Source organism: Macrobrachium nipponense, chromosome 3 (assembly GCF_015104395.2).
Source record: "Macrobrachium nipponense isolate FS-2020 chromosome 3, ASM1510439v2, whole genome shotgun sequence".
Classification (NCBI taxonomy): domain Eukaryota; kingdom Metazoa; phylum Arthropoda; class Malacostraca; order Decapoda; family Palaemonidae; genus Macrobrachium; species Macrobrachium nipponense.
Genome location: NC_087202.1, coordinates 131,871,123 through 131,895,443, shown reverse-complemented (window position 1 = coordinate 131,895,443; position 24,321 = coordinate 131,871,123). Strand labels below are relative to the sequence as shown.

Genomic DNA, 24,321 nt, shown 5'->3' with positions numbered 1-24,321 from the left:
TCTTATTGGTTATCCTAATCTACGGTAATCACCCACTGAAGGTGTCAAAGTTCAGATTTTCCACTGGGGTCAACAGTGATGTGTTTTGGCAAGTTGTTTGGTCTCCTTTTCCTGATTGCTTTGCCTGCATTCTGTTCCTACCACACTTCTACCTCCTTCTGGCTTTCATCTACCATAACTCTACCCTCACTCTACATATTTCTACCAGTGGATTTTCCTATCTAATTGTCCCTACATATTCTTACACAGACTTCTGTTGTATTCCTAACACATTCACCTTACGCTTTCCTGTTGAATGAAAGCACTCCTCTGCCCGAGCATTCATTCATTCACATAATTTGTCAATTACATCACCACAAAAAAGGAAAAAAAATAACAAAATGCATCACGTAAGCATGTGAAATCTGGTATGGAAGCAGAAATCCCATTGTCACCCTCCATGAAATGTGGGGGAGGCTGGGTCTGGGCACACGTCACAAGATGGATCAGTTATGAACCGCCAACCTTCATCAACAATTGGTTCAATGTCTTCCAAACACTTGTCACTGTCATCCTCTAAGAAACTATATTACTATAACCATCATCTGATAGATTTGGCAGGTACTCAGACCCTGATTCTGAAACACTATCATCTGACATGATACTGAAAAAAAACAAAATAGCTGCAATCAAAAGGGAAAAAGGTTTAGAATTCAAATCTACGTGGTTTACGAACAAAATCATGATCATCCTTCTCAGATAATAGCCTGAGGCGTACTGACGTGTTGGCCAGTACCCCTCCTAATATCCCATATGAAAATGACGTCATGACAATTATCAGACACTCATTGGCAAGAATGAATAGTGGGTGGAGCTTCAGCACCTCTCTCGTACACAATACTGTGTCTGGAACCCATCCAAGCTGAAGAAAACAGCTTTGATTATCAAGGAGAGATGAAAGACGTATAAGCGTAGGTCTCGGTATTTTATTACTGGACTGTAAAAGATGTACATGTGTACGTCCAAGTGCTGATGGGGTTAAAGCCTTTGAAGTAGTCGGTGAGGGGCTTATGGTCAGTAAGGACCTTAATAGGATAGCCATAGATTATGAACTTTAAATGTACTAGTGAGTTAACGATAGCTAGCCCTTCCTTGTCTATTACGGCATATTTACTTTCTAAGGGCTTCAGTTTATGTGAATAAAAAGCTATCGGGAAAAACTGTTTATCATATTGCTGAAGTATAGTACCCCTCCTACCCCATGATCTGAGGTGTCAATTGCGATAAAGAATTCCTTACTGAAATCAGGAAATTTTAAGATAGGTGAAATGCACAATTTTTCTTTCAATGTATCGAATGCTTGTTGGTGCATTTCAGACCACATAAAATCTGCACATTTCTCCGTAAGATCTGTTAAAGGAGCTGCTATGATTGAATAGTTGTGCACGAAGCGCCTATAATACCTGGTGCAACCAAGAAATTGTTGTATGCCCTTAATGTTAGTAGGTACCGGAAAGTTACGGATAGCTGACACCTTATCGTGGACTACCTTAAGACCTTGACTAGATACCGTAAAACCTAAATAGATCAATTCTGACTTAAAAACTCTCATTTAGATATTTTTACTCATAAATTGTGTTGTCTTGATCTCTGTAGTACTACTTCGAGTTTATGCAAAAGCTCTTCTAAGGTACGAGAATAGATTACAAGATTGTCCATATAGGCATGAAGAGTTTCTCCCAGCAAGTCTCCAGACACTATATTAATTATTCTAGTAAATGTGATTGGGGTGCAACGTAAGCTGAAAGGCATACGCAAAAATTCATAGTGTCCCCTGGCTGAGCTGAAGGCTGTATATGGGGTACTCTCCTGAGCTAAGGGTATCTGGTGAAAGCCTTTAAGTAAATCCAAGCTCGTGAAATATCTATTCTGTCCCAACGGGGATAAGATATCGTCAGTATATGGCACCGGAAAATGATCAGGAACCGTTACCTCGTTTAAGCGACTGAAATCTATGCAAATTCGCTAAGTCCGATCCTTTTTTGGTACAACAATTAAAGGAAAGTTATAAGGACTATTCGATTTCCTAATGACTCCTTCTTCTAACATTTTTTTCTATTTCGTCATTGATTTCATTCTGAAATTTCATAGGGAGATGATACGAAGGTACGTAAATAACTAACTTAATGCTTGTCTTTTAACCGTAGTATATGGTGTTCAATGACATCCGTTTTCCCTAGAGATCCCTCGATAGTGGAGAAAACATAATGATAATTAGATAAAAGTTAAAAAAAATGTTCTTGATCCCCACATCTTGAATGTCTTTATCAATTTTACTTTTGATAGATTGTAAGAGGGATTCATCAACAATGGGTTGAGCGTGATTAATTTCAGCAATGGTAAGAATGCGGTATTTATACACTTCCATATCCACGATATGCTGATTTTGTTTGATTACTAGATCGATATTCAACGTTAACCTGATGCGGTGAGTCAACAGTGTATAATGCTTGTGTCACGGAAAGTCTGTTAATTTTCATAGTGTCTGGAAGGATTAAAATTTCAGATCCCAGCAAGGTTTTCTTAGCACGCACTGAGAGATACGAGGGTGTATTAGGCCTGAGAGATTGCGTGCAAGCTGCCAATACGGGTGTGGACAGGTGATTGGTTCTTCAATATATGTTACTGTTTGATTGTCTGTCTCCTTTTTGTCCAAAACAAATTTTAATGTGTTGGACAATTTGTAGAATTTTCCTTTGATAAACACGCCATTTTTGGCAGGAGCTAGAATAATATTTTGAATGCATATGGATGGATATCCTACAATTACAGCTAGATACATATCAATTTGTTGTACAATTATAAAGGTATCGGTAAGCATGCGCTTACCCACCTTGTACTGAATCTGAGTTACGCTTACAAACACTTAGTTCGTTATTGCCGATGCCCGAAAGTCATACTCCGGACTTCTCAATAGGGAAGTTCGAAAACAACAAGTGATGAGTCCGTAAGTCCATGATGTTACGTGGACTACCAGAATAAAAAGACAACGTAAAGGGCTGATATATTAGATTTACGGCGTGTAAAGTAGGGAGTAATTCACCAATACTGATGATAGCGTGAATTCTATGAAAATCTACGGGATCCTGCACTGATTTTTTGGATACGGTCGTGTGATTCATAGGAAAATGTGTTTCACAAAAGTCTTCTAGATGATTGAATTTATTTTTTAATTCAAAAGATGATGATACAGATGACCCAACATCTCTCTCCCCCCCGCTGGAGTTATTACATGGTATTTGATTTGCTTTGGATACTCGGAAAATTTGGCTGACTTTGTTTTGGCTAGACGGGTTAGGAACTGAGTTCCCTGAAGCCTGATTTGCTTGTTTCTGATTCTGTGCAGTGTTACTGTTCGATTATTTCTTTTTGTGATTATGTGGGTGTTTCTTCTTAGTATCATTGGCAACGTGCTGTGTATTTTTAGCTTTACCCTGCGACTGGTTGCGAGAAAACAAGTGTATGCATGACTTGAGCTATTATGTATGGAGCAAAAACGCTTACGGCAATCAGCAATCATATGCCCCGTACGTTTACAGTTAAAACAAGTTATCCCGGCTGTGTTTCTGTTAACTACATTTACATGCTGTGGTTTGTTTTCATTCTTTGGAAAAACTTTGACAAGTGAGGGATTTAAATCTGCACATTTAGACATATGTTTCTTAATTTGTTTATATATACGTACATTACATGGTGGAGGCAGTGAAGGAGAGTCATGGTTACGTTTTAATAATTATGATAATAAATTTTATTTCAGCTGAAGGCCATATACAGTGTTCCCCGTGTATTTGCGGGTGATAGGTACCAGACCCCACCCTGCGAATAGTTGTAACCCCGTATAAAAACACTTGAAACTGCATATTTTTGTTAGGTAAAACTCGGGAAATGTTTATACTGGTTTTTTTAATAGTTTTATTACAAAAAGTACATTTTATGATGAAATTGTTAAAAAAAAGAACCTGGAATTTGTAATATTTCTCATAGAAAAATAGTGCAAATAGGCGAATTTGCTGTGAATAATAGGGGTATATGTTCCAGAGAGAAATCCACGAATCCGGAGTCTGCGAATACGGAGGTTCACTGTATTACATGGAATATACAAAGTATAGACAATAACATAAACAATCCAGATACATGAGATGACAAGATAAAAAGTGACAAATCCACACTATCCACACAGTTGCTGAAGAAGTATTAAAGATAGTTATTTTTATAATGGCAATAAGTAGTGAATAGATTGCACATAATAAAATTCCAGCTAGGAACATTGGGTGGCTACAGTAGTCAAGTCCAGAAAGCTAAATATAAAAATTTAGTAGCAAAACTCTATAATGATGATATTCACAGAAATAATGAAAAAAAGAAAATACCAGTAATAAAATATAATTGTAGACTATGATAATAATGACAGTTTCTGCAAATGACACTGCAAAAATAGAGATAAAGTCATTTAGGGAACAGATGCCTCATTTTCCCACAATTAAGATCTTGCCTAACTGCTTAGGATGCTTTGTATGAGTGAATTGCTGCTGTTTCTCTGTCGGGTGATCAGACAGGACAGTGTTCGCCTAACAATGATTTTTAAGTTATCCAGGTGGTTTTCCATGAACATCTGCATGGCAGAGTGGTAGTGAGGAGTGCTTGTGAGGCTTTTCAGAATGTCACTGTAAACAACAGTGATATGTCTCATGCTCTCTCGGGTGTAGTCCTTCCACAGAAAACACCCTATATGTATACTGTAGCAGTACTAGTGGAAGAGCTGTAGTTTCGTTGTGGCGGGATCACAACCTTTAAAAAACAAGCGGGTAAATCCCCCCACATAAACCTAATCACTCCAGCTGCCAAACCCACCCTCAGTCATACTTTCCTCTTTACACTACAGAATACAAGCAGGACAATTGACCTACACCTACACGAAGAAAAAAAAAAAACAAACACATGCACTTACCAACCACTCCAGATACTCCGGGCTATGCTGTGCTGTCCGCTGGTCAAGGTCACTAGGACACCACCAACTATATGACAAAAGCCAAGAACCACAACACAACAACAACAACCAAGGACCTCAACAACACAGCACCCAAGGACCACAACCCCACAACTCAACAACACAACAACAAACAAGGAACACAACCACAACTCAACAACAAAACAAACAACAAGAAATTCAACCTCAACTCAACAACTCCGCAAACAACAAGGAACTCAACCACAACACAAGACCACTGCACAAGCAATTACCAACACAAAAAAACAACTACACAAAAAAAAGCAACACACACACCCACAACAACTCACATATAATCCAACAGGAACTTACATACAACTCAACAAAAACCTCATAGCACAATAACTCTTAAGCAACCAATATCAAACCCAATAACAATCAGCAAATAACCAATAGCACACTACTTAAATAACTTCAATGCCCTCAACACTTTCCACAGACCGCTGCCAGCACTACTAATTATCTCAGCTTCTGACTAAAGACTGACAAGAGACTAACTCAAAACACATCTCCAAACTCCAACAGCACCAGCAGACAACCCTGAACTCACCAACAGCCAATTCAATCGTTAACCATCCATACAGCAATTACATCCTCTCTCTCTCTCTCTCTCTCTCTCTCTCTCTATCGCTCATTCCGCTCTCTCTCTCTCTCTCTCTCTCTCATAGACGCTGTCCCCAATGGACTCCATACTCTTGCAAACCTTGCAATCATGTTGCCAGTTCCACATAGTTTATGATGCCTCTGTTCTATATCTACTGTATCTTTTAGGTCATCCGTGATAATGTGGCCCAAATACGGAAATTCATACATGATTCCAGCCGATGATTTCCAAGAAAAATTTGTGGTTCTGCAGTATGCTTAAGCGATCTCAGGAGCATCAACATGCACTGAGTCTTGGTTTCATTGTATTATAAGTTATCAAATTCCCCTGCATATTGGCAGCAAGTGTTGATGAGTCGCTGGAGACCTTGCACTGATGGGGAAATCAGAACCATATCATTGGCATAACAGAGGTTGTTTATTGTTGTTTTGTTGATGGTGCTTCTGATCAGGAGAGAGTTCAGTTTGACATTCAGGGCATCTGTGCACATATTAAACAGGTTTGCAGAAAGAATGCTCCCTTGCTGAAGCCTGTTTATGGAAAGGTGTACAGCAATACGTTACCCCATTTGACACAGAATTGCTGTGTGGAGAACGAGCAGTATAAAATGCCAGTTGAATATAGAGGTTATCCTCTTTTTTGCATCTTCAGGAAGAGCTTCAGGTAGTTTAGTCTGTCAAATGTTTTTCTCAACCACAAAACATAGGAAAACAGGAGAGGCTGATGATAGGTAATAGTTCAGCAATTCTTTCAGGATGTAGATGCAAGGGTCAATTGAGTGGCTTGCTTTCATTGCAAACTGGTTAGTGGTGTGTAGAAAGAGGGAGAAGTCTCGCTAAACGAACTGACTCAGGTATCTTCAACACAATCATAGTGATTGTAATTGGGTGATAATTGCCAGGGTCTGCTGCATCCCTAACCTGTTTTAAGTGAGCTAAGAGTAGGGAGTCTGGAAGAAACTGGTGAATTATGTTTCTGTAAATAAGGCAGCTAGCAAAACATAAATTATCGGATGGTTGAATCTGAAAGCTCCTGAGAAGTGAAATTGAGTGTTATGCAATTCAGTATAGTGCTGAAGTGATTGCACTAAATTCTTGCAATAGCCTTGTCGCCAACGACTTATACTCTCTGTGATGGCTTTTTAGTTTTGAGATGTAGGGATTGAATATCTTTCCAAAGATGAGGATAATTGCAAGATTCTAAATTTCTAGACATTGCATCAGCTCTTAGTGATTTTTCATTTATTGTGCAGTGCATAAGAGCAAGTTTGAACTCTGCTCATCTGTCTCATTAGCAATGCAAAGTGTCTTTCCCTAGGGGTACCATTTTGCTTCCACAGTAAAAATATTTCTCGTGAATATGTACACAGATCGTTAACCAAGTCATTCCAGCCAGGTATATTACGTGAGTTGCCTTGACAACGTCTAAAGGTAACCCTGTCAGAGAGACAGGCACAGCAGAAATTATGTTTGAATAGAATTCTTTCAGATGTCTCCTGTGGTGGTCATTGCTACATTTTGTGTTAGTACAAAGTAAGGTGTCTGCCAGTTGAACTGTTGACCGCAACCTGGTTTCCATGGTCACTCTGAAGTAGTGTCTGGTTTTTTGTTGGTTTTTAAAATCCCAGTTAACAGCTGATGGGCGATCAGTCAGGGGGTTCATGGTAGGGAGGGATGGGCTACTGAATGACACCTGTAAAGGGATATGATCATAGCCCGTTGCAAGATCATTGTGTGTTGCACATTGTGAATGTTGCAGGTCACAATAGAATCATGAAGTTGCAGAGATGTGATGCAGTGGTCCAGCCAGGCGGTAGTAATTGTGTCCGTTCTGTTTTGTACATAGGAATAGGAGGAGGGAGGGAAGGAGGAGCATTACATCTTTAATATGGAGAGCATGATTTTAGACAGAAGTGAAGTTTGTTATAAGATTGTTTTGTGGGGGGAGAGAGAGAATTAAGGTCCTCAATTATACAAATATGATTAGCAGGAGAATGGTGAATTATACTGTGTAACTCACCTAGAATCATGCAGTATTGATAAAAATTAAACATTAATTATTTGGATCTTTGAGTCGCCTGCTGTCACTTGAAGCCCCAGCAATCTATCACTCATACAGGTCATCACATTTACCAAATTGTCTAATGATTTGTGCCACAGGAAAGAAAGGCCCCCTTTTGGGGAGCGGCTACTATGTGATCTCTAACTTGAATCGGTGATGTCTTCATATACTGAATCGCAGTTGACAAGGTCTTGTGGCCAGAGGAGCATTTCTTGCAATGCAGTGATGCCATTGAAGTTTTTGCAGAACATGTTTAGGAGAAGAATGTTCTGCATGAGGCCAAAAATATTTCAAGACATATTTAATGTATCAGTGGCAGCTCACAAAGATGGGAGATGAGAGAGTTGATCATTTGGGTTGATATGATGTTAGCCAACGGGGATGGACAGTCACTTTCCATGGGAGGATGGCTGGAACTTGCAGCAGAGGGCAAGCCTGCACCTAAACCCCAGCTTGGGGTGTCAGTAAGTTCTGCGGGGAGCAGGGTTGGGGTTTGTCCCAGGTTAGGTTATATATTGAGACTTTTATATTAGGACCAAACTGCTGGCCCTTAAGAACATTGAGGTGTTGAAATACGGAGGTAATTCTGTAAGCCACTTTGTTTAATTTTGCATGGGAGTTTGTGGGAGATGAGGGGGTCAGAGCCTGTGAGAAACTTGACTCTACTATGGCGTCTAGCTTCACTGATGGGCATAGATTGTGAGTCACTGCATGACATCTCTTCTCAGGTTTTGGATGCAGTGATTCATGATTGTTGGGCTTCAATCCAGTAGGCAAATAAGAGATTATTTTCCCTTTTGTACTTGCTTGCTTGTGTCTGCCAGTCACCAGACCCCTCATGGTCATTCTCATCATCATGCATGAAGGGGGGTTGGGGGAGAAAGAGAGGTTCAGGAGACTCATGAGGGCTAGGGATCGTCACTGAGGATCTATCTTTCACTGGAGGTACTGGGGAGGGAGAGGAGGTGGGGAGTCCAACAGTCTCCTCCAAAAGGTCTATAGGAGATGTGGGTGCATCATCCGAGGGAGAGGGGCAGTTCCCACTTGGGTGGGTATGGTCGTCTCGACCTTGTGTCTCACTCTCTTTTCTTGTGTTGCTGGGAGGCAAGGAAATGATAGATGACACATTCAAAAGAGTCTGGTGGCTTGCTGTGCAGTTGTCTAATGATTCCTGCACTCCTTTGATCGCATCCCAGATTTGTGAGAGAGTGTTATTTTTTTCCACAGTTTTAGCTGTCAAGTGATTCCTGTAATCCTTTGATCACATCCCAGGGCCATGAAAATTTATCATTTTTTTCCTAATTTTTTTCAGATTTTTTTAAAATTTTTACTGAAATTATCATCATATTACTGTATTAAATTAATCTTAGATTATATTAATATAATTTCAAAGTAATCTTAAACATTAGTACCCTTAAAGGGATATATGTACATACATACATACTTCTAACACTTGCAGCCAAGAGAGAGAGGGTTACCACTATGACATACGTATCTTGTGGAGAGAGAGAGGAAGTTGTCCTTACGAGATTTGAAAGAGTGAAATGGAAAGATTGTTGTATTTAAAATACTCACATATGAATGCTGTAATTACAGTTATAGTATTATTATTATGCATATTATAATATTATTATTGGAAAATAATAATAAACTTATTACATACATGTACCAAAACATTTATCTCATCTCAGTGAGAGAGAGAGAAACAGCATAAGAACCATTAAATTTGTTGACTATTGTATGGCAATGTTCCCCTCTGTCACATTACTTGACATGTTTGACAGCTTCCCGAGCTTGAGCTTCACAGAAAGACGAAGGGAAGAATTTTCATTTGAAATTAGTAGTTATATTATTGGTATTATTATTATTTTAAAACATTAATAAACATAATCTACCATAAAAATTCTCTCATCTCTGTAAGAGAGAGGAGTTATCCTTATGTAAGTGAAATGGAAAGGCTATTTTTCTCTTTAAAATACTACCACACACGAATTTTGTATTTATTATTATTATTATTAACAACTGAAAATATCAATGAACATAATACTAGTACCATAAAAATTCTTTCATCTCAATAAGAGAGAGAGAGAGAGAGAGAGAGAGAGTTATCCTTATTTAAAAGAGTGAAATGGATAGATTCTTGTATTTCTTTAAAATACTATCACATAATATGAATTTTGTAATAACAGCTATATTATTATTGTTATTATTATTTGAAAATATTAATAAACACATGGTGCATTTTTCTATAAAAAGCCTCTCCTCTCAGTAAGAGAAATAGAGGGAAATAATATGAACACTTGATGTCTACAACACAACAACTCCTCCCCCTCCGTCTCATTACTTGATATATTTGACAGTTTTAGTACCTGGAGTTAGGGAGAGAAAACTGGGATTTCCTTCATTCTTACATAATTTTTTAAATTTATAAACTAGAATCTTATTAATTCGCTATAGTATTTTCATTAACCCTTTAACGCTGAAGGGGTATAATAAAAATTGTCTCCCGTATGCCGAGGGGGTCTCGGAGTGAGCGCCGAAGTGGAAAAAATATTTTTTCAAAAAATCACAGCGTGCTTAGTTTTCAAGATTAAGAGTTCATTTTTGGCTCTTTTTTTTGTTTTTTGTCATTGCCTGAAGTTTAGTATGCAACCATCAGAAATGAAAACAAAAATCATTATCATATATAAATAATGCGATATATTATCGCGCAAAAACAAAATTTCATATATAATTGTATTCAAATCGCTCTGTGAGCAAAACGGTTAAAGCTAACGAGTTAATTTTTTTCGTTGTATTGTACACTAAATTGCGATAATTTTGGTATATAACACATTGTAAAACGATCAAAGCAACACAGAGAAAATATTATCACAAAATGATGCATGAATTCGTAACGCGCGGACATAAAAAAAATGTTTTATTCAAAAATTCAACATAAATCTAAATATTGTTCTAGAGACTTCCAATTTGTTTCAAAATGAAGATAAATGGTTGAATATTACTATACTGTAAGAGTTTTAGCTGCTTACAATTGCAGTTTTCGACCATTTCAGACGAGTTAAAGTTGACATGTCTATTTTTTTTTATATTTTTTTATATGCAAATATTTCAAAAATGAGAAAAGCTACAACCTTCAATTATTTTTTGTTGTATTCTACATAAAATTGCACACATTTTCATATATAAAACTCTATGAAACGCCTAATATGAAACGGAGCAAATATTATGAGAATGCGACGTACGCATTTCGGAGATTTGCGGCGGAGAATCCTCGCGCGGAGGGAAGGAAAGTTTTTTTTTTTTTTAATTCACCATAAATCCAAATATTGTGCTAGAGACTTTGAATTTGTTTCCAAATGAAGATAAATGACTGAATATTACTAGACTGTAAGATTTTTAGCTTACAATTGCGTTTTTCTACCATTTCGGTAAAGTCAAAAGTTGACAGAACGTGGTTTTTTTTTCTATTTATCGTGATTTATATGCAAATATTTTGAAAATGAGAAAAGCTACAACCTTAAATTATTTTTTTGTTGTATTCTACATGAAATTGTGCACATTTTCACATATAAAACATTATGTAACGGCTAATTTAAAATGGTGCAAACATTACGACAATCGGACGAAAAAATTTCTGATTTTTTCGTAAGTTACCGCGCGGACGTACATAAAAAAAAATTTTTTTTCATAAGTTCACAATAAATCGAAATATTGTGCTAGAGACTTCCAATTTTTTGCAAAATGAAGGTAAATGATTGAATATTACTAGAATATAAGACTTTGTGCTTACAATTGCATTTTTCGACCATTTCGGTAGTCAAAGTTGGCCGAAGGTTGAAATTTTGGCACTTAAAGTTATTTATAGGAAAATATTTCAAAACTGATAAAAGCTACAACCATGGGTTGTTTTTAGTTGTATTGTGCATGAAACTGCGCACATTTCCATATATAAAACTTTATGTAACGGCTAATTTAAAATGGTGTAAACATTACGACAATCGCACAAAAAAGTTTATGATTTTTTCGGAAGAGTTACCGAGCGGACGTAAGGAAAAAGTTTTTTTTCATAAATTCACCATAAATCGAAATGTTGTGCTAGAGACTTCCAATATGTTGCAAAATGAAGGTAAATGATTGAATATTACTAGAATACTATAAGAGTTTTAGCTTACAATTGCGTTTTTATACATTCAACTTACCTGTCAGATATATACTTAGCTATAGACTCCGTCATCCCCGACAGAAATTCGAATTTCGCGGCACACGCTACAGGTAGGTCAGGTGATCTACCGGCCTGCTGCTGGGTGGCAGGAATAGGAACTAGTATTACCTTCTAAGGACAGATTTTCTTTGTCGCTGGGAATGTAAAAATACGTTTGCTTTCCCTCCTGATTTGATTTTCGTGTTTCTTCGCCATTGATCTTCTGGTCTAACTTTTACAGGGAAGTAATGGATCTTTGGTTCGGCATACGCTTTTGTTAACTTTTAGTAATTTTTTGATAAAATTAACTTCGAAAATTTCGAAGATTACATTACGTGTAACTACCGAAGTTTCCGGTAGACACTCAACACTTTCAAGAAAGGGAATTACTTATATTTATTCATTAATACAAATAAGTGTTAGAATTTGATTGAGGAAATGTATATCTTTCTTCCTAGTTGGGGAAGTCAGAGAAGTAACTATATACGCTTCCTTTAGAAGCTTTATTAGCTCTTGTGTTAACGAGCAATTAGAGTATTAACAGTACTAGTAGTTGTTGCATCCTCATCACCTTCTTACTTCACAGAATCTACAATTTCATATTTGCAAATTGAAGATAAATGGATGTAGCTCAAATGCGAGCTCTTAAAAGGTAAGAAGTGAATATAGTGTTCCCCATTGCAATAGAGGGTGCGTCTGATCGGCTCTGTCTCGCTCCCAGGTCTAGACCTCTTCCAAGCTCACAGGCCCAGAGGAGAAGGAATGTCGAAAGCCTTACGGAGGTTATGGAGAATCCCCACCGATCAGGCGTCCCCTCGGCAGGTTCTGTAGAAAGTCCCAGACTGCCAGGGATAGCCATTAGAAAGGCATCCTAATTCAATGTGTTCCCCCCTATTATTATCGTCTCGACGAAAAAGGAGAAGAAAGATTCAACGGCGTAGATTAAATGAAGATGCAAGATAATCTTGTCATGGGTATCAGAACCTCAAAAAAGACTGCTAAAATATGATATCATTCGATAGCAGTGGTGGTAGAGGCATTGCCCTATCCTGTTTTCGTCCCCCGTACAACAAGACGGGGGCTCTATACCATGGGGGTATGAAATGAATTTTTTTTCAACAAATTCCTCATCAGTACATTTATATTAAAATATATCTGTTCGGGGAAGAACGAATTAGATATTAAAGAATATTTGTTGATCAAATGATTATCAATCTCGTTTAGTGATTAAACATATATAATAACTGTTAAGCTTCTAGCTTATTCGGAGTTCGAGCAACGATACTCCTCCTTGGTGCCAGGAGTATTTGGAACGAGATACTCCTGTCAGGCGCCAGGAGTATTCCGAGCACGATACTCCTTCTAGGCACCAGGAGTATTCGGAACGCGATACTCCTGCCAGGATCCAGGAGTATTCTGAGTACGATACTCCTCCTAGGCTCCAGGAGTATTCTGAGCTCGATACTCCTGCCAGGATCCAGGAGTATTCTGAGTACGATACTCCTCCTAGGCGCCAGGAGTATTCGGAACGCGGTACTCCTACCAGGCGCCAGGAGTATTCTGAGCTCGATACTCCTGCCAGGCGCCAGGAGTATTCCGAGCACGATACTCCTCCCAGGTGCCAGGAGTATTCGAAACGCGATACTCCTACCAGGCGCCAGGAGTATTCCGATCACGATACTCCTCCTAGGAAAGCGATACTCCTGCCAGGCGCCAGGAGTATTCCGAACACGATACTCCTCCCAGGCACCAGGAGTATTTGGAACGCAATACTCCTGCCAGGCGCCAGGAGTATTCTAGGCAAGATACTCCTGCTTAGAGCCAGGCACTTTCTCCTACAAGAAGAGCCTGACAACCGCCAGGAGTCCTCCAGGCGAAAGGTGAAAGACATTCGAGGCTTCTCCTGATAGGGACGGGAGTTATCGCACAGGCAGCCGTCGCCCTTCTCAGGATAGTCTTAATGCAATAAAGGCAAGAGCAAGATCGGCTTTTTTTTTCCTGGCAGGGACTCAAGATGTCGCACAGGCGGCCGTAGCCCTTGTTAGGTTAGAATCGGTACTGCTAAAAGCTCTTCACCTTACGAAAGGAGGCGCTCTCCTCCGGTTGCTCATTCTTCTCCCAACTTGATGGACAGGAAATGGAAGATAGATCGGAATTGGAAGCCAATAAGGGAGCAGGTCTCTCAGTTTATAAGACCTTAGCGACCTTTTTTTATTGAAAAAATTAGTTCATTACTAATAAGACGATATTAAAATCTTCCCCCTTTTAAAATAATGCAACCAACCATTTACAGAAAGAGTGGCAATCGTTTGGAAATGGAACAAGATTCGTACGAGCTCTCATTCAGTGATTAGAGGCTCTTCCAGATAATAGAGGCGTAGAATACGGCCTTATATCCAAGAGAATAAAAATTTGAGGGATTCTCTTCGATCCGAGAGTTTTGATTGCGATCTCTTTCGACTAATACTAATTCGTGTTTATTGACGAAAAGAACGAAGAGGGCAAGATTTCCATTCTCTCTCTGCATCGGAAAGGAAAGAATGTAGTAGGAAGACTTGCTGTGTACGACTACTGAATGACAAGTCATATACGCATACCATAGTTGCCTTTGTGGTTCGCTACGGAATTATCTATATCCTTACAGGATTTTCCTAATAAGGACTTCGCTTAAAAGGTTTGTTATGACAATACCTACTCAGCTTCGGTATTTAACAAAGGTTGTTTGGCTTAAAATTGCATTATTGAGAGCTTCCTTAGGCTCGAGAATTATTTTATTATATTCCTTCATCGAATGAAGTAACTGGCAACTCAGGAGGAATGCAGCCAGGCAGGGAACGAGACGGCTGTCAGTGTAAGCCAATACAGTACCATCCAAGTTCTCGGTCATGAGCAGTCTGTTACATCTGTCTCTCCAACGGGATCGAATGGTTAACCGTATATTCCCCCTACAATCATGGACTTAGCCTCGAATTGAGGGGATAGTTAAGCTAACATAAATAAAATATTGTCTGCCTTTTGCTAAGAAGCTTTCAATAAGAAAGATATTACAACCTTTCAATGCTGTTTACCGTAGGTAACATTATTAAAGGATTCTAATGCAGCAGAACATTATATTATATAATGCTCTCATGCTTACGAAAGCATGGCTTATTAGAATACATGCTTAGTGAGAAGATGGATGTAGTAGAGAATTCACTTAAGACTACGGTATGGTCAAGTCTTTCGAGAAACGCACACAACCTTTTTAGAATCGGATATTGCTCAGGAGAAGATGGATGAGTGGGATGGGAAACATTCTCTTCGTGGCAGAAGTTGTTTCCCTGAATGGACTATACTGCGTATATAAGAGTTTTTTCCTACTAAGAACGGAATTAACATGTGAAAGGATGTTGGGTACCATAAAGGCACAGATGTTCTGGCACATAACATAAAGAGAATTAGAAGGAAGCGCCAACCTGGCGCAATGCGCCAGAAGCGCCAGCCTGGCGCAATGGGCCAAGAGCACCATCCAAGATATTTCCTCGTTTTAGCGAGTTATTAACCTAAGAATCCAGTAGCCTCTCGGACAGCAGGCTCGGTAACGGCAAGATTCGTTCCTGATTTCGTTACCCTTTTAATCACTTAGGCCAATTCCACGACACTCATATCGCAAAGAGCATCGAGAATCTCTTTTTTTGCTCCTGTTCGCGTTAAAAAAGAGAACCTATTTGGAACACCGACAGGGAACGTAACGATCCTTAAGAGGTTCGATGCAAGATTTTGCATGTCCGTGAGAACCTTCTCGATCGACGATAATAACTGTTTACGTATGTCTAACATTTATTGGAAAGAGTTGTGAGAACCTGCGGAAAGTCTTCTTCATAGATCTCTTAGCAAGGTAGAAGACGAACAGGCTTCCTATAGACTGCTTCCTTTTCCTTAAACCAAGGAGGTAGCAATATACGCCATCTTTATTTTATAGAAAGGGGAATAAACTTTAGTCTTTTTTCCCCTAAATATAAATATAAATTCTTTACAGAATTTAAGATAAAGGGCGTCAAAGAAAGAGAGGATAATACTTTATGCCTCATTTTGGCCTCAGCAGAGGTTTTGCGGATTCACAGAGCGGTTCAACGTTCTTCTCCACAAGCAATGTTTTTGGAAGTCTTTTCCAAGAGAGTCTGGATATTCTATCAGCATCTATTATAAAATGGACCTTAACAACCTCTCCACTCTGAGTCTGTCTGCATGCAGACTGACCAGAAGTGGACATGAATGAGGATTTTTCAAGGTAAATGACAATAGTCATGACCAAGACATAGAATTGCTGCAGATTGTGCTAGAGGGAATGAGGAAACTGTCCTCTTCCGATACCTCTGTGAACCACATAGCGGTGTTTTCTTCCCTTTCAGAGGGAAGAATCACCTTTGTATATATCTGCTATCAAAGAACGCAGTAAAAGGCTATACTCTGTCTCTACAAAGGGAATTGTAGATAGCAGAGGATTAAGATCTTTGGGATCTTATACGATACCTCAATATGACAAGAGTAGGATATCATGTACTTCTAATGGGATCTTTTTTGTGGCCACAGATTCCATGTTCCGACAAGATGGAACTGCTCCTCATCAAACTTCTTTGAGAAATTTTTATGAGGGAATTCTTTGTTTCTCTTGGTCCTAAACGACCAAGAAGATAAGTGAATTTTTTGAGCATTGGAATCTCGCATCAGATTCTATGGAGACTAGACAATGGGTTCTTGCCAGCATAGTATGTCTGGCAAAAGAACTAAAATCCCCTATTCCTGATTCAATGTTTTCAGATAGAGGTTTCGTTGTCCAGGCAGGGTACTTATGTTTTCATCTACAGTAGAATGGTTCAAACGTTTGCCTACAGAGTCTTTGGTATGCGATGACGGCTCGAAATGCTTCCCAGAAGGTGTTCAGAGGGATACAATAAAGAGCTAGAAATCAGGAGTCCTCCCAATTTCAGCTCGGAGTCTCCTTCGACTTACAGGCTTCTTCCCTTCCTTCGGGCAAGGATAGGGAAGATTCTGTAACGAGAAACCCCTTCAACATGTAAGAAGAGATCTCGTGAGCAACGGAAGTATTCAAGAAGGACCCTCCTCGGAGGAAGACTCTTATCTCTCGTACGGTTAGATATCCTATCGTCTACTGGATGTAGCTGATTACAATCACCTCCCCTTGCCGGAGAGACCAAAAGCTCAAAGTGAAAGAATTTCTTCCACCCTTCTCCAGTCTCCTGATAAACGATTGTGGATGTTCAGGACTTTCGGACAATGTAGCGCCAATCAGGCGCCAAAATACCAGAGCAGGTGTAAAGACGCCAGAGGAAGACAGTCCAAATAAACACTGTCATTGTCTGATGAGGAGAAGGAGCGTGCCTCCAACCTGGCGCAGATGCGCTAGAGGCAAACAAATCGGAAAAAGTGTCCGATGTGGGCATCGCCAGTTTCCTCGAGACACTTAACAAGCTCGAAGCTCCAGCAAGTGGGGAGAAATCAGCCAGGCGCCAGGCGCGAGGCTCCAGGCAGGCGCAAGGCACTAGCCAGGCGCGAGGCGCCAGGCAAGCAACATGCGCCAGGCAAGAGCGAGGCGTCAGACAGGCGCGAGGCGCCAGACAGGCGCGAGGCGCCAGCCAGGCGCAAGCCAGGCTCTAGGCTTCATCCAGAAGAGATCAATTTCAAAGAAAGCCCTGGTCTTCTTTGGAACAGTGTGATCTCTAAAGCACTTCTTAAGTAACTTGATGATTCCTTCAAACAGCTGAGAATTAAAAGCGCTTGAAGTGCGAGCTTTTAACAATTCTTGTTCTTTCCATAACAATATGTCGTGAGAGACATATTAGCTGTAATTTACGGGAGATGCAACTCTGTGTTGTCTTCTCTTTGCACGAAGGAGGTCAAGTTGACCTATGAGAGATCCTTCTCTCTTGGTTATGTGTCTACGGATACGTTGCTGGGATAGGGAGCCGACACTGATCCTTAACTAGTGAGTTAAACAATTTTATTTTAACATAAGTATACTATTTTCTTTGGGTTATTTGAAATGAGTTTGGGGATAGCTCTTTTCAAATTAAGCACAAACCTTCGTGTTAGGATCAGGTGATCGGGATCGGTGTTGTGCTCCTTAATTATGCCAGTAGGCATAGGTGTGTTGTCATGTAAGTGGATAAGACCCCATTGACAAATGCCCACTAGATTCTGTCAAGTAAGTGGATAAGACCCCATTGACAGATCTACAAGAACTCTTAGCCATAGGTCACATCCTTGCTGAGGCTCTTGAGACGAAGCAGACCACTAGCAATAGCTAGGAAGTCGACCCTTCGTCGAAACACATAGGAACCAAGGTTTTATTTATTTATTACCTACAACGTATGTTGTTTACCTGTCTAATCAGTAAATAGCTGTCTCTTGCCCTCCACCGAGGGGTGCCAATCAGCTAAGTATATATCTGACAGGTAAGTTGAATGTATGAAAATGATATTGTTATGATACAATAAAGTTTCATACATACTTACCTGGCAGATATATACGATTATGGCCCACCCAGCCTCCCCGCAGGAGACAGGTGGAAGAGAAAATCTGTCCTTAGAAGGTAATAGTTCCTATTCCTGCCACCCAGCGGCAGGCTGGTAGATCACCTGACCTACCTGTAGCGTGTGCCGCGAAATTCGAATTTCTGTCGGGGACGACGGAGTCTATAGCTAAGTATATATCTGCCAGGTAAGTATGTATGAAACTTTATTGTATCATAACAATATCATTTTTCGACCATTTCAGTAGAGTCAAAGTTGACCGAAGGTTGAAATTTTTGCACTTATTGTTATTTATATGAAAATATTTCAAAACTGATAAAAGCTACAATCATGAGTATTTGTTTTTGTATTCTACATGAAATTGCGCACATTTTCATATATAATACTCCATGTAACGGCTAATTTAAAATGGTGCAAAAATTATGTCAAAGTGACGAAATAATTTCTGAGATGTGTCACTGATACTTTTTAGTGCGATAAGAAAGAAATTCGCGCTTGCGCGCCTGCATAACGATTGTAAACAAAACAACGCCTTGATCCGTGAGCTCCCAGCATCCCCCAAGGTGCGTGATTCAAAAGTTTTCGCCTGGTAGGCCTATAAGTATTTTTCCGCGAATTTAAAAAAAAAAAAATTTTTATCGACGTACCATACGTCCAATCGGCACCCGACAGACAATTTATGTCGACGTTTAATACGTCCAATCGGCGTTAAAGGGTTAATGAATTTATATTATTGCTGTTTACATCAATGTTTGAAAATAGTAAATAATTTATTTAGCATGGGAAAGACACATCTCTGTAAGAGAGAGAGAGAGAATTATTATTTTTGCTATGTGATATCATTTAATTTTTATTAAACTTACTAATGCAGTATTAATCAATATTAATATTTGAAAATTATTAAATCATTTTTGTATCTTAAAAATGTATTGTCATGAAAATAACATAAAAATACACTAATTGTTGATTATTTTCGTCGGAAAACCCTGCGAATAGGCGAATTTTCCGCAAATAATGGGTAGATTTGGTCCAGAGAGAAATCAGCGAATCCTTGAGTCTGCGAATCCGGGAGAACACGAATACGGGGACAAGTTTTTCACGGACCTCTCTCGGAGAATTTTTCTGAAACTCAACAATTTAAACAAGCTTTGGTTAATGGCACTGATAAACGGTTAATGACGCTTGTTAGGTATGTTATGGCGCCATAACTATTATTGGCACCTTATACGCCGATGACCAAAACTCAGACTGTTATGGCATGATAATCGGGGAATGCCTGTATCAGGTCTTTGCATTTTGTGCATGTATTGACAGATTGTGTTGTAGACTCAATGGTGGAACAGTTTGATTGGTACTGTATAAAGTAAAGATAAGTGAGTATGGAACTTGTGTGAAGGGCACAGGCATCAGCAGGTACCAGGGTTACCTGTGTGACTCTTGGAGGTTGATCGGATGACATTTTTGTGGTCAAGGGAGGGCCAAGCACCAGCACAAACACTGCACTCTTTTACCCATTTCTCAGGGCCACTAGGCCTCGAGTAGCTGTAATTTGAAAGATATTGAAGGCACTGATTGGAGCAGAACATAGATTGATACACAGGCTGTCTCCAGTTTTTGGCAAGGGTTCCATTCTCGGTTGGCAGGGTGCTGATCAATGAAAACCACCATTAACCAAAACTTGACGCTACAGGCAGCCCGCGGTTATCGTTGCCATGGGTTAGCAGCGTTTCAGCTTGACAGCGTTTGTTAAATAAATTCATAACTGGGTTTTACATTCCGTAGGGTTTATAGCGCCATTGTCTGGTTATCGGTTTCTTAGGCTAGGTGCTGAGACCGCCTCATAAAATGCAAGCATAACAAATTTGCATCTCTTCCTCTGCTCTTTTAAAAAGTTATCCTTTACTTTGCTTTATCTAATAATACTGTATGTAGTCTTGTATTACTATTTGTGTTATGAAATACAAACAACTGACCATGTTTTGGTTTGGAAAAATCAGCTAAGGGTGGAGGTAAGATTATTTCGCCATATTTAACCCAATTCAGAGCGATTTTCTTGCTTCTATTTAGTGTAAATTAATCTTTAGAAACCCTATCATATGTGACAAGGTTATTTTTCTTTATATGAAGAGTTTTTAAGTTAAAAATTGATGGAAATTAGTGAACTAGACTTGGTTATTTTTTTCGTTAATAGATGGCACTATTGTCCAGTTATCGGTACATATTTCGGTACTTGCCGAAGCACCAAGAGACTCTCCTAAAATACAAATATAATGAATATGCATCTGTTCCTTGGCTCTTTTGAAAGTTATGCTGTACTTCACTATATCCAATAATGGTGTATGTAGTTTCATATTACTACATATAATAGTATTATAAAATACAAACAAAGCGATCCATGTTTTGCTTAGGAAAAATCAGCTGAGGGCAGAGGCAGGGTTATTTCCCCCATACTTAACTCTTATTTTCTTGCTTCTATTTAGTGTAAACAGGTTATTTTTTGTTATATGAAGTGCTTTCAAGTTGAAATATGACTGAAATATTTACATCTTGTTATGAACTATTCTTATTTTTTCATTAATAGATGGTGTTGGGAGCATGTTATTGTGTGTTAAAAAACTAATTACGTTCGTTATTTTCATCCCATATCATAATAATGCGATATTTACGTATTTATCTGTCAGCGGCATGAAATCAACAGTAAAATGTGTTCTTTCATGGCGAGTATATTTTATTAAAATACATTTTCTCCACTATTATTTGCGGTCAAGTTTCATCATGTTACTGATGCACGGTAATTTATAGTCATTACCAGTGTGAACATTGTTTTCTCAGCTTCAGCTACAAATGTAGCTTAAATTTACCAGTACATACTCTTTACCATATTTCCATGCCAGTATTTTCTCCATAGCGAATAAATGTATAACGTAAAAATATATAGTATATTGGTCCCCCCGTATTCGTGGGGATGCATATCAGACCCCCCCATGAATAGTTAGAATCCACAAATAGTTGGAACCCTTATAAAAATGCTTAAAACCTCCTATTTTGTTAGTTAAAACTCAGGAAAAACCCACTAAAAATGTTTATACCTGTTTTATTTAATAGTTTTATTACAAAAAGCACATTTTTTTATGAAATCAACAAAAAAAAACAGGAATTTGTGGATAGTATTGCTCATAGAAAAATACCACAAATAGGCGAATTTTCCATGAATGTGTGTGTCCACAAGTCCGAAGAACACGAATGTGGGAGTTCCACTGTATTCTATTCTACTCTACTTAATTAATGTCATTTGTAACAAAACTACAGTTATTTGTTACTATCGTACAATGGCTGAAATGCAAGCAAAACGTTATCATCAGATTCAGTTCGGTTGTTGTAGTCCTAACAACCGCTATCTTTCAGTTGGTTGTGGGTACAGCGTTTAAGCAATGATTATAACAGTACTAATGATACTTTTATCATTCTCATTTGCTTTTTTAGCTGGTTTAACTAGAGGGTATGATAAATAAAGATGGAGGAAACATTAGCAGTCTGTTCTTTCTTTCTTACGAGGCCAAGATTTACCAATAAGCTAATTGAATCTGACATTAAAAATTTGTAGAACTTCCTAGTCGACCATTGTAAACAATTTGGCAAATGAAATTCCATGTTTTCATTAATGAGTTATTAAATATCTGGCCGTGACACTGTCTAAGGCATAGTCAACAAGTCTAGAACACTGTAAGTGTGATTGTGATGCCCATAGACTTTCGAATTTTGGTTAGAGGCAAATTTCACTTAGCGTCAGGCCCCCAGGAACAGAACCCCTTGCCGTTAATTGGGGCTGCCGGTATATAGCACTTATGGTGCTGACAACCGGTTAATGGCACCTCTGTTAGTTATGTTATGGTGCCATAACTCTATTTTCAGCACCTTATGGTGCCGATAACCAGAACTGCATGTTATGGTGCATTGAGTTGGCAATTTTATGGCACTAGACAAGCCCCATAAAACCGTATCGCCATTAACCGAGTCCACCGACAACCAGGGACTGCTTATATCAGCAATTACACAACACTGTCCAGCTTACACGCCAGGCAATATGTAGACACACTATTAACGCATTGCCTTCTATACTAGGATAATCACCAAGGGCACGACCCCTCCATTTTTGGAAGCATATGCCCATATTCCTGTCAGAACAAATAAATTTTTAAAGTAATTTTATTTTTCCTTTGATACGAACCTTTGCTTTCATAAGGGGGATTTTACCTCCCTTACCCACCCCTCGTTTTGTTTATTGTTTTCCAGCATGGGGCAAAGTAGCAGGCATAACAGGCTGATTCTCACAGTAGACAAATTAGAGTACCTTAGTTTACAGGGGTGCACAGGCTTACCAAGTAGATTTTGTTATTGTTATACAGTGACAGTTGAAGTGCACCTTGAGTGAGAAAGTTCACTTATGAAAGCAATGGTGTTTGTATCATAGACGGCATGAAAGGCAGTAAGGAAATTGCTTTGTTTGTGTGTACTATTATGAATCGGTATGTTAATGTCGAATGCTATCTACAAAATTGTTATAAGTTTACAAAAATATTATAGGTTTACCTCATAAGAACTATTTTGAAGTTAGTGCTACATACACATATATGACTTGCTGAATTCGTCACATTTTCCTTTCCTTTTAGGATGATGACTTCCACAAATCTGGGAATTTCTTGGAGAGGAGCATGAAACGACTTGGAATCTTGAGCAAAGGATCACACAACTACCACATTCTGATCTTGTTTTTATTTTGCTTTGTTGTGTTTTTATTGTTGTGGGTTGCCTTAAAGTTCAGATGATTAGGGTTTTCAAAGTTAGGGTTTATAACTAAATGATTGTATGTATTTTATTTGGATAAATCACAGTAAGTTTTATATTTTTATCAGGATTTTTACTACAGTTAGACAACTTATAAAACATGTTGTCATCTAAGTGTTCCCATGAAACTAGGACCATACTTCTTTGTAAATTGCTTAAAGATATTTAATCAAATGATAAATGTCTATGGCTTCCATGTATGTTCTGTGTGGAATGGTTTTTTTCAGTTTTTAGGACTGATGCAAGTTACTTAATGTTGCTCAACTTGCCAATAATCAGTGCACCATTTTCACCTTGACTAATACAATGGGCCATTAACGAAACGGCTTTTTATCGTAGTTTTCCTATCTGTATTTTTTAATATGTACTATTTGTAAATGTTATGGTAATTCCTATTGTTATATTGAGTATTTTCTATAAACAATTAGTGGAGAACATTTCATAGTAAACTGTTAACAAATTATTACTTTTTGAGTTGTTATTTTTTACTTGTATCACATTTATATCTTTTTTTTTCATGTTATTAGAATGATTTATATTTCTTACATTATACATAAAGGCATATAGGAGTAGTTGTTTATTCAAGGTTATGGTTGCTCCTGTAATTGTATTTAAAGTGCAAAATTTGTTTCATAATAAAGGTATTATTACAGTGAAGTTTTTCCATAGATTTACTATTTTTGAAGCTTTGAAGCATCCCTCGTCCATAGTTGTAGTGCTCTCTATCTTTTATGTTTTCTTGACATTCATCCCCTTTGACTCCCAACTTTAGTATTATACTGCTCCAGTTATCATTGCTCAACCTGATCAGCTGATGGGAAATTTATATTCCCTTTGTGATTGTTGATGTGTTTTGAACCAGGAGGAAGGTAAGTTTTACAGTATATGGCTGTCCTCTTCACCAATGCAGAGAAACAGAGGGTTGAGTTATGTGCAGATGGTTTTCCCTAGGGCAGGCAATAACCCTTTGGGGAGTGGGAGTGTTTCACAGATAAATTTGTAGTCCAGGTTGCATAATAAAAATGAT

At 38.5% G+C, this 24,321-nt stretch overlaps 1 protein-coding gene across 2 annotated transcripts in view; it reads left to right on the top strand.

The window, feature by feature from the left end:
- The window catches only part of LOC135222059 (BET1 homolog), a 139,821-nt gene extending 115,874 nt beyond the window's left edge, over positions 1–23,947 (top strand). For both annotated transcript variants that reach the window (XM_064260203.1, XM_064260202.1), the window contains exon 5: positions 23,120–23,947. In XM_064260203.1, the coding sequence (XP_064116273.1) occupies positions 23,120–23,275 (156 nt within the window). In that variant the 3' untranslated portion in view covers positions 23,276–23,947. The remainder of the gene's footprint in view (positions 1–23,119) is intronic.
- Positions 23,948–24,321: the final 374 nt, after the last annotated feature.